Consider the following 10808-nt stretch of genomic DNA (forward strand, 5'->3'; position numbering starts at 1 on the left):
TAACTTCGCGGATTTTTCGTTCTGCCTGGCCATTAGTCTCATGGTGTCCAGGGGCAGCCATAATGTGGTTTATTCCGAGGGAGGTCAAGGTTTGCTTCCAGAATCTGGCAGTAAAGCGGGGATCAGCATCACTGACAATAGATAAGGGGTACCCATGGGGGGTAAACAGGTATCGTTGGAGGTTATTCCAGGTGTCTTTGGATGAATCGATAACTTTCATTGGAATGAGCCAGGTATATCCAGAAAATCGGTCCACAGCTACCAAGATGGTGTCAAATCCAGTGGATTTGTCGAATGGTCCTGGGAAATCGATGGCATACGATTCGAATATTTCACATGGTAGTTGGAGGGTCTGTGCTTTCCCTTCAGATAGTTGTGTTCGCTCCTTATTTGCCTGGCAGAGTTCACATTGTTTGACGAAATCGTGGAAGTCCTTTCGCATTTCAGGCCAGTAAACATATTCTGCGGCATATTTAAGGTTGCGGTCCGCACTATGGTGTCCTTTGTTGTGAATCTCTGATATGACATGTTCTCTAATAGTCATTCCATTGAACATATGACCTTTTGGTATGTATAGGCAATGTTCACCATAACGGGTGCTGGTAAAGACCATTCCGTTGGATATGTTGTAGGGGGCGAGGTCTCCATACCTGGAGCTATCCATGGCTTTGAAGTAAATCGGGTCATGGCGATATCCAGCTATCATTTGGCTTCGGAATAAGGAGGTTAATTCTTCTGTGGTCGATCTAACATCTCGTTCATCCTCGATTAGGGATCCTCTTGTTGGTTCGATAGGGGCTTCCTCTTCCTCAAGGGTTTCGTATAGTTGACGCCGATGCTCGGGAATAGTAGGGGGTATGACCGAGACAATGGTTTCATTGTTGTATACTCGTAAGAGTCCACCATATAGTGGTCGTGAATCGATTATGGGAGGAGAGAATGGCGGGGCTGACTGTCGGGGTTGTAAATAGGACATTGCATCCACGTAGGCTGCTACTTGTTCGAGTTCTTCAAGACCTTAGTATCGTGTTGGAACAGGATTAAGGGTATGAGGAGGTTGGATCGATTCATCTTCATTGATTATCTCTTCTGCTTCTTCAATGGTGTCGAAACTGGTGTCTTTGGAATCATCAGCAGGCATATAGTCCGGTCGTTGGTATCTGTTTCCGTACTTAATCTCAGTCTGGTGGAAAGGGCAGGTGTCGTGGTAACAGTGGGACCAGTGGAGTCTGCTTTGTTCAAGTTCGTGAGGAGGTGTGCTGCGGAGCGTGCAATTGTCTTTCCATTCTTCCTCAAGGTCCTTTCCTCATTCTGTTCCGGCAGCACTGTACATGGTGTAAGAGAAAGGATTGGAGGGAGCAGCAGAGCTGGCGGTAGCCATTGATGGTTCTTGTTCATAGGAGGTGTCGTCAGGGCTGTCCTCGCTTTGTCTTGTGTGGTCATTAACAAGGGGAGGGTTTGCGAGGTCTTGATTCTCATATAGGCGGGAGAGAGCATCAGCTAAATAGTTCGTTCTTCCAGGGGTATAGATGATTTTTGCATCGTATTTGCTGATCTCGCCTATCCATCTCGTTCTTCTTCTTCACGGTATTCTTTCTGTTTTAAGATTAGTGAGAGGTTGGTGGTCGGTGACAATAGTGAAGGTATTGCCCATTATGATGTGGTTGAAAGCGGCAAGAGCATCAATCACAGCAAGGGCTTCCTTGTCTGTTGTTCCATAGTTCATCTGTGAGTTAGTGAACTTCCTGCTGTGTAATGCCGCTGGCCTCGCCGTTTCATGCGAGGCCCCTTGCCCAACCCATGCTCCAACTCCAACATCCGATGCATCAGTAATCAGCCATATTGGTTCTGGTTTACTATAGTCGATAGGTTGGATAACGTTGGCGTTTTTAATCAATTCCTTGATGTTGGTAAAGGCTTGGTCATGAGTGTGGGTCTAGACAAATTCTGCATTGCCGGTAAGGTCTGTGAGCGGTGCTGTCACAGTGGCATGGTGTGGGAGGAACTGGGCAATATAGTTGACTAGTCCTAGGAATCGCAGGAGTTCCTTTTGAATTCCAGGGTGTCGACCATTCCGTTAAACAGGCTATTTTTCCTGGGGCTGCATGTATTCCTTCATCACCTATGACATGTCCTAGAATATCGAGTTTGTCAGCAAACAGGATTGATTTGTTTCTGCTAGCGTAGAATTTAGCTTCCTTAAGTTTGGTACAAACCAAACCTATATGGTAGGCGTGTTCTGCTGCGGTGTTCGAGAAGATGAGAATATCATCAATGTAGACCCAAACAAAATAGTGGAGGTATTCGCTTAGGAGGTTTTCCATAATTCGCATAAAGGTGGCGGGCGCATTCATATCATCTTGTAACATATTTCGGCTAATGAAACTTCCGAAGGGTGTTTTGAAACTGTTGTAACGTTCGCTTTCTGGATCTAACCTGGTTTGGAAGTAGGCATCGCTTAGGTCAATCTTACTTCGGAATCTAGCCCGTCCAACTGCATTTAGGATCTGGGTTTGGTTTGGGATAGCGGAGCTGTCCATAACCGTGTTTTCGTTCAGTAGCTTGAGATCAACCAAGGGGCGGATTCTTTTGCCATCTGCTTTGGGTTGAACAAACATAGGAGCGGCACCTGGGGCTTCTGCCCGGTAGATGACTCCTCTTCTTTGTTGTTGGTTGATCCAATCACAAAGTGGGCTTTTGTATGCGTCAGGAATAGAGTAGGTGGGTTGGTTTTTTAGATTAGAGGGGTCTCGGAGGCGGATGTGGTGATTCACCTCTCTCATAGGCGGTAGTTCTTCGGGTATTTGATCAGGGAAAACATCAGAGTACTCATCCAATAGTCGTAGGGCAGTTGTTTCACAGACTGCGGCTCGGTATTCTCCGCTTGTTGGCTTGCATGAGACTCTGACCTTCTGATCTGGGAAATCGATAGTTGATTCCCCACACCTGATTATAGCTTTGTGGCGGTTGAGGAATGGCATGCCTATTAGGGCATCGTATTTGGCTAAATTTCCAATCAGCATTTCCTGGGGGGGTAGTATAGCAGAACCAAGTCGAATAGTCGCAGTACAGGTTTTATGGCTTGTAGATCCTGATCCCTTTACTGCCATATTAACTGGTATGGGTTGGTTAAGGTCTCGGGTTGGGAGTCCATGGACAGAGATAAAGGCATTACTGATCATATCTCTTCCGATTGCGCCAGTGTCGAATAGGACTCGAGCCCTTTTGCCATTGATCAGAATAGTACCTTCCAGAGCGGTGTGTGCTTTGAACGTCGCCGGAGGTCGAACACTGTTGCATTCCACATCGATATATCCGATATGGATTTCTTCATATTCCCTGGATTGAGCATTATTTCTTTCAACATTGTTGGCAGACGCCTCTTGCTTAATTGCCTTTCCTTTTCCTTTCTTTGTAGGACAGTTCTTTGCCATGTGCCCTGTTTTTCCACATTCAAAACATTCTCCTTTTTGCCATCTCGATTCTTTGGAGGATTTTGTTTTCTTCTTGAAAACTCGCGGGGTATCGTCTCCAGAGTTGCTGGAGGCTTTGTGTCGTGGCTGGCTGTTCCTACGAGAGGATGTCTGTGTTTTGTAGGCCTAGGTCTCATGGAGAATGGCGTCCTTTCGTTCTGCTCTTGCAATTATTACTGCAATATCATCGCCATCTTCCTCGAGTGGTTCTACCTCTCGCCGGAGAGTAGGGTGCAAGGTGTCGTAGAATTGTCGCTTCAAGATGTATTTGGAGATACTTCCTCTCTCCATCCGGTCCTTATAGATTATTATGTCCGTAGCCACATCGGTGATGCGCTTGACATGCGTTCCGTTAACTTGCTAGAGCTGGTTGAATTTGTTGTATAGGAGGTTGTTGGTTATAGAGGATTGGAATCGTCCTTTCAGGTAATCGAGAACTGTAGATCCTCTTAATCTTACATTCCCGCCGAAATCCTTATAGCATTGGTGGTATGCGTCGGTTGCCTTTCCTTCACAGAATGATCCAATGATAAGTCCGGTTGTAGGGTCTTCCACATCCTTTCCTTGCAAGAGTAGGAAGTGTGAGAGTTCTGTGGCCTATCGTTCAAAGGCTTCAGGTTTGAGGTCTTTCCCTTCGCCTGTGAACTTCGCTGGGAGGTGGAGTTTAAACTTAGGGGGTTCAAATGCTGCGGGTACCTCCTCTTCTTCACGCCTTGCCCGAGATTTCCCTCCTCCAGAAGGCCCTCCTCCTGTGCTAGCCATATCTGATTCGCTACTAGATTCGGGGTCGTTTGGAGGTTCAAAGGAAGGTTTCTTTGTTGGAGTAGATGGGAATTCTCCTGGAGGTTGTGTATCTTCCGTGTTTGCAGGATCGCCCGGCTCTTTAGCAGAGCGCCGGGGTTGTTTCTTCCTTGTAAGGTCTTGCCGTGGTATTTGCTTCCCACTCCTGGTTGTCAAAGACTCTATCTTGGGTTTGAGATGAAGCCGAATGTACTGTGATTCTGCCGCTTCTCTCCACTAGCGTTCTGAGGTGGATATCAATAGGTTGATCAGGCCTAAATCCGGGGACAGGTTTTCAACCACTTGCTGAGGTTAAAAAATTGTAACGTGTTCGCAAGGTGCTAATCACATTATCGGTAATAGATACGATAGTTGGCAGGTGGCCTGCTCTTCCAGAGAGGAGGCGAGAGCTGAGAACTAAAGCAGGCTTCGCGGGTGTACTGGGGAACAAAGAAGTAACCGTTCAACCAAGTATATTGAAATACTGTCTGTCGAAATCTGCCTTTTCTATCGTAGAAACAGGCGGTCTTTAAATACACAAATCTGTTCATGTCTAGCATGAACGAAACTAATCAAAGGTATCAAGTGATACACTTTGGTAAAACTTCTTAAGTATCAAAGCGATACTTAAAACAAAACATAAAACAAAACCAAGTATCAAACGATACTTAAAACAAACCAAGTATCAAAGCGATACTTGAAACAAAACATAAAACAAAACCAAGTATCAAACGATACTTAAAACAAACCAAGTATCAAAGCGATACTTGAAACAAAACGTAAAACAAAACCAAGTATCAAACAATACTTAAAACAAACCAAGTATCAAAGCGATACTTGAAACAAAACATAAAACAAAACTAATAACCGAGTACCCGTACCGGTTACATTGCTGCTCTCGAGGGTTCTGCTGAGACGTGATCTAGGGCGTCGCTGAATCCTCCTAGATTAAGATTTTGGTCGTAGATGTCAATATCTCCTTCCCGGTATGGGTTGAAGGATGCCGTCTTGTATCGTTTAGCATCGCACTAGGTGACGCTTTGTAATGTAACGATCCCTCTTTGAATAGTTAGTACTTGGCGATGGGGAACGATACTTCTCTTCCTGTCTTCTTCTTATCTTTGTCTTGCGATAGCTCTAGGCCTTTGCCTACGTTACCGATAGTACAAGACCCTTGTCTTCTACCGGAAACGCCTATCGTAAGCTTTCTCTCACTCTTCTTCGTAAAGCGCCTTTCTTGGCTTAACGATAACGTTGTAATAAAGATAAAGATCGTAAAGGTATTTTATATTCGTTAAAGTAATAAGTAGGAAAAGTACTTAGAACAAAGCGTGAAGAACCTATCTTCCTCGGCTGCATCGGCCTCCTTATATAGTGTTCTTCCCGCCTTTAGTCATGTGACCTAAGTGATCACATGCTCAAAACCCATGACCTCATAGCAAGGTCATGTGCGAAACTCATAAACCAATCACAACGCAATAAACAAGTCATATGACTCGCCTGAGTCATATGCACGAAACCTATGACATCATAATGAGGTCATGTACGAAACATAAATCATATGCGCAAGGCTTGCCTGTAAGGCACACTCGTAAGGTATACTCATCAGGCGCATATCCCATGACTCATACTTGAGCCATGTGCGAAAGCATCACAAATCCCACACATAACTAATCATATAATCCGAATAGGTCATATGTGTGAATCAATAACATACCTGTGACTCATAACCATGTATTACGTGAAAACCCTTTCCTCGCTAAGCCACCTTCGTGACATTATATTGTTAAGGTCTCTTCTCCTTGCTTGATGATGTCTACAGCTTGGGAGGCATTTTAATATTTATATTCCGCGTTTGAGTATTTGCAGACTACATCAATTTATCATACAACTATGTACATTTCTGATCATAACTCACAATGTCGGGTATTCTTGAAAGGTGGGAACACCTGGAGACCGTGAAAATCACCACACCCTCTTTGGCAATTCCAATATAACTAATTCGAAACTATACTGTTCCCAATAGTGGCTATTCAATTCTTAGAGTCTTTAGACTTATAGCCTAGTTCTCAAGTTGAACTGAGTTGGCTCCAATTGTCTCTATCATTGATGAAATGATCAGTTTCATCTGTGGGTTGCAGCTGTGAAGGTAGTCATAATCACAACTTTTTCTCAGGTCGCCTGACTTTAAATCCCTATAACTCTTTACCCAACTGATAGATGTCTTCTGGAGAACATCGTACTAATTCGCAGAAAGCTATTCTACTGGATTGATAGATATTCCCTTGGTCGGCAACCCTTAGTTGCTCTGGGTAATAGGGTTTCAATCACTGTTGTTGTATTGGAAGTGATCTCAGTAACTACAACCTATTCCAAAACCTAGTTGCAACATTCCGTGAAGTCCAATAACTTCTATGGTAGTGTCCCTTGGAGTTCTAGACTCTTTCAGATGTTGTAGGGTAGATGTAAATGTATTAGTCTCTTATTGAGATCATTTACCATTCAATACTGTCTCTTTGTACGAAAGTGTCCCGTTACTTACAGCTCATACCAAGGGTATCATGTCTTTGAATCCTAGTAACCTTTCTGAGAAGTTGTCAGATTTACTCCGTTCTACTTCTCAGACCTAGCCGATGGTCCTCTCTCATGTATACTGTGAACAGGATCTGATCAGACAGACAGCGATGACGTATACAGTATTACTCTGACACCTTCAATCTGGTGGTATTATAGTCACAGGATACAACTGAGATTGATATGTATGATGATGTGCAGGCCCCATAAGGGGGCCGGAGGGGAGTGTTGGAGATCAGAGATTCCAATTCCAGATGGGGTTATCCTACTTAGGGTAACTCCTAGGTATCGGATCTCAATATTCCTAACATTAGTTGTATAGTACTAGTTAGAATTAGTCTGCAAATACTCAGACATGGGATATAAATATTGAAGTATCTCCTGAGTTTTACAGATATCAAGTAATGGAAAAGAGATCTTAACAATATAAAATTGTTCTACCAACAAATCTTTATCATACTATCTTTACTGTTTTCTTTAAACCACGTTCTTAGTAGTCATTAATGAAAAAACAATAATGAGCCTTCTTAGACAATCTCCATCTACATCAAAGATTCTGGCCTTAGTCTTCTTAACACATACTAGTGTTGGCTTCTGCCCAACACTTGCTGCCAAAATACCTAACTTTGAAGACTAGTAACTTAAGATGCTTCTACTAGATGACTCCCACTCTACTTCCCAGATAAAAGATATTCTCAGAAGTTTTCTCTTATATATTATATGAAGAGCTTCCCGTATTAGAATATAATATAGTAATATATTATAAGAATTTACATCATTGAACCCCATTATGGAATTAAAATAAGACATATCTTACAAAGAAAAAATTGTATAATATTAGTTTTTGAGCTGAAAACTACTTAAAGAAAATATTAACATCATTCCTCTCTTTCTTTCAACCCTCAACTCATATAATTAGCTGACTATTTATTATATGTCTGCTGCAGTTCAATGACTCCTAGCTAGCCATGTATGTGTAATATCATAACTACATGATCTTAAACCTAGTCATGTATCCAATTTTTAAAATATTTTTCTTAGTATATCACCTTCAAATCTGAAAATATCATAATATGAAAATACTTGATCGACTTCTGAAGTTGTCCAAAGCTAGTGGTATCCTTCCTATTCCCTCCTGGCACAAGTATGAAAGAGGGCAAAAAAGGTTTAGCCTTTCGATATCCATAGCCTTACTAGGGGCTACCATTTACCGGCAAGATGAGATGTGTTAGGTACAAAGCATATTTCATAGTGCCGAGAAGAGCATAGTTCCCAAGACTGTAGAACAAAGCAGAGAAGAGACGTGAATACCATAATAGCATTATTATAATAATGCCTCAAGGCTGAAATTAACTTTCCTTTTTCCAACCGGCACAGTGTCGTGGGACGGATACCCAACCGTGCCAAAATTTTCACGGTACTTGAGCGTTGCCAGCCAGACCACCACCTACCGAACGCTCTACCGGTGCCACTGCACATAACTATAAGTTAATTAGCTACAGGTGCTGTAGTTATCATATCATCATCAAAATCATCGCCTTCATCACACATTCATCTCGGAAGTTATGTAAATAATGGCGGAGTGAGGGGAATGGGGTGGGGTGCAACCACGATTTCACGGGTTATTGTAACCGTTCCGGGTTACTAATTTTGGCTGGTAGGCAAGGCGGGTGTGGTTACAGGGGTCGCGGCGATCGAGGTACCGGTAATCTATCGGCGATAAGTAAGAGTTGGGTTACGGTGTTCATTTTTGACGTTTGTCGTTCGCCAGGGCGGAGTTTAGTGGGGTGGTTTGGATTTTGGATGGGGGAGGCTTTGCGGGTTGGTTTCTAGAAATACTGGGGGGGAGGGGGTTTACTTTTTATTTCGTTTCATTTTTATTTTATTTCACGTTATTTTATGGGAGGTTTGAATGTTGATTGCGGAGGGCGGGGAAAAGTCTAGTTTATATGCTTCGTACTAATTTTTAAATTAAAACCAAGATCTGAAAGCCGAAGAAAGTGAGTAGAGGAATAGGAGGGAGGGAGTTTTTCATTTCTCAATCCCAAACATTCCCGCAAGACCTCGAATTCGAAATCTGTGTAACGAGGATGTCCTCCGCCCCCGTTTCTTCGAGCCTATCCATGACCGTAGCGATACTGCTCTTCTCCACCATGGCCGAGACGGAGACCCAGCCGTACTCATCCAGCTGCGTGATGGTGGGCGCGCGCTTGCCAGGTGTGACCTTCGTCACGGCGGCTAGTTTATCGCGGGAGATGTTGTAGGTGCACAGCACGTATTTTTTGGCCACGATGACGCCGCGGATGCGCGACTCGATCGTTTTCACAAGGGTGGGGTTAGAGGGGTGTTTGGACTTTATCAGGACGGCACCCGTGGTCAAGATTGTAGCGATGGGTTTTAGGCCGGCAGCTCTCATGGTTTCACCGGATTCTGTTTTCAGACGCTGTTGGTTAGGTGATTGTGGTACCTAGATGAGGAGGCGGGGAGGGGAGAGGGGGCGGGTAAGTACCGACTAAGTCGACGATCCCATCGGCGACACCGAGAGCGCAGGCAGCCTCGACGCTTCCACCGACATACTTTATCCTGGTAACTGTACCGTCTACCTTAATAGCCCTGGGAGTAGCTCTAGGGGTTGTCTTCTCCAGAGCATTCAAGTTTAACTCCCCCACCCCTCCGCTACCTCCTCCTCCTTCCTTCCTCCCCCTCTCCTCCGCATTGTCACTCCCAACCCCATCCTTCACCTGCTCCTCCAACCTGGCGAAATACTCACTGGCCAACAGCGTGAAGCTCGTGACGATGTTCTTCCCGATTAATTCCCTGGGCACCTGGATCGGGCCCTTCTCCGGGACCTGCACTTGCAGCTTGCACTTCCCGAAGCCCAATTCCATCAGTTCCTCCACGTCCGCTTGCGACTCCGCAACCTGGTCCTGCCCGGTTATGCCCAGACCCACACGGCCCTCGCCGACGAAGACGGGGATGTCGGCTGCCGGGAGGAAGACGAGCGCTATGGGGTGGTTGATGCATAGGGCTATGTCAAGACGGCTGTGGCGGTGGAATTGGATGTCGGCGCCGTGGAGGAGGTCGAGGCAATTCTGGTGGAGGCGGCCTTCTGTAGTGGGGTCGTTAGCTACTCATTGGTGCGGAAGAAGGGGGGGGGGAACTCTTGGGAACGGCAAAGAGGAGGCGGTCGCTCAGGCTGAGTCATTGGCATTGAGATGTTAGTAACCGAGACAACTTCCATCTAGAAGAGAAAAGGCGTAGGAAAACAAACTGATTGACAAGATCCATTGTGTGATCTTCAAGTAGTCTTTTTTCCTTTTTTCCTCCTTTTCTTTTTTTGCGGTTCCTTTTCTTTCCGTTAAGGGAGGGAGATCGGACGGAAGAAGGCGTATGTGTGGGATGATGTACTAGTACGAGAAGGAAAGGGGTTGTTTGAGTAACGAAGGGGGTGAGTGGGTGAGGGGTTGATAACAGCTTGGTATGGATGGTAGGGTTAGATTGATGAATTAGATTAGACTTTACTGAATGATGCCATGCACCTTACCAAATCCCGTGGTGGGGTTACATACAACAGTTGCGTTATCATATGATGCCGGTAAGTGTCTAAGACAAGGGCAGGAGAAAAAGGAAGAAGAAGGAGGAGAAGAAAGGGGGGAGGTTTGTCTGTAAGTAAGGGTACAGTACTGTACTTTGGGGAGTTGAGGTTTGTGTTGATCCGGGGACCAGGGTTTCGTTTTTATCTCATCCTTCCCCAATCCACCCGCTCCTCCTCCCCGTTCGTGACTTTGTTCCGCCACGCACGATAGCAGAGAATTCCACACATAACCACTCGGAGTAATATTATAGTATGGTCTAATAGATAACTACGGTAGCCTGGTCTAGCCCAGCCCAGTCCAACTCCTCTCAAAACTCTACAAAATTACCATTTTCTCTCTTAGTCAGTTGTGCTCACCTGGTAAATCCTCGTTCAAAGGGAATAAA

General features: G+C 44.8%; 1 protein-coding gene; it reads right to left on the reverse strand.

Annotated features, from left to right (window-relative positions):
- Positions 1-8865: 8865 nt before the first annotated feature.
- Positions 8866-10309, reverse strand: GSTUM_00009708001 (uncharacterized protein; the record flags this gene model as incomplete). XM_002840863.2 has 5 exons in its annotated part: positions 10099-10309; positions 9989-10023; positions 9582-9936; positions 9337-9452; positions 8866-9257 (listed from the first exon to the last, which is right to left on the reverse strand). Exons 1-5 carry the CDS (start codon positions 10113-10115, stop codon positions 8866-8868), a joined length of 915 nt encoding a protein of 304 aa, XP_002840909.1. The 5' UTR covers positions 10116-10309.
- Between the last annotated feature and the right edge of the window lie 499 nt (positions 10310-10808).

Source organism: Tuber melanosporum, assembly GCF_000151645.1.
Source record: "Tuber melanosporum whole genome shotgun sequence assembly, scaffold_6, strain Mel28".
NCBI lineage: Eukaryota > Fungi > Ascomycota > Pezizomycetes > Pezizales > Tuberaceae > Tuber > Tuber melanosporum.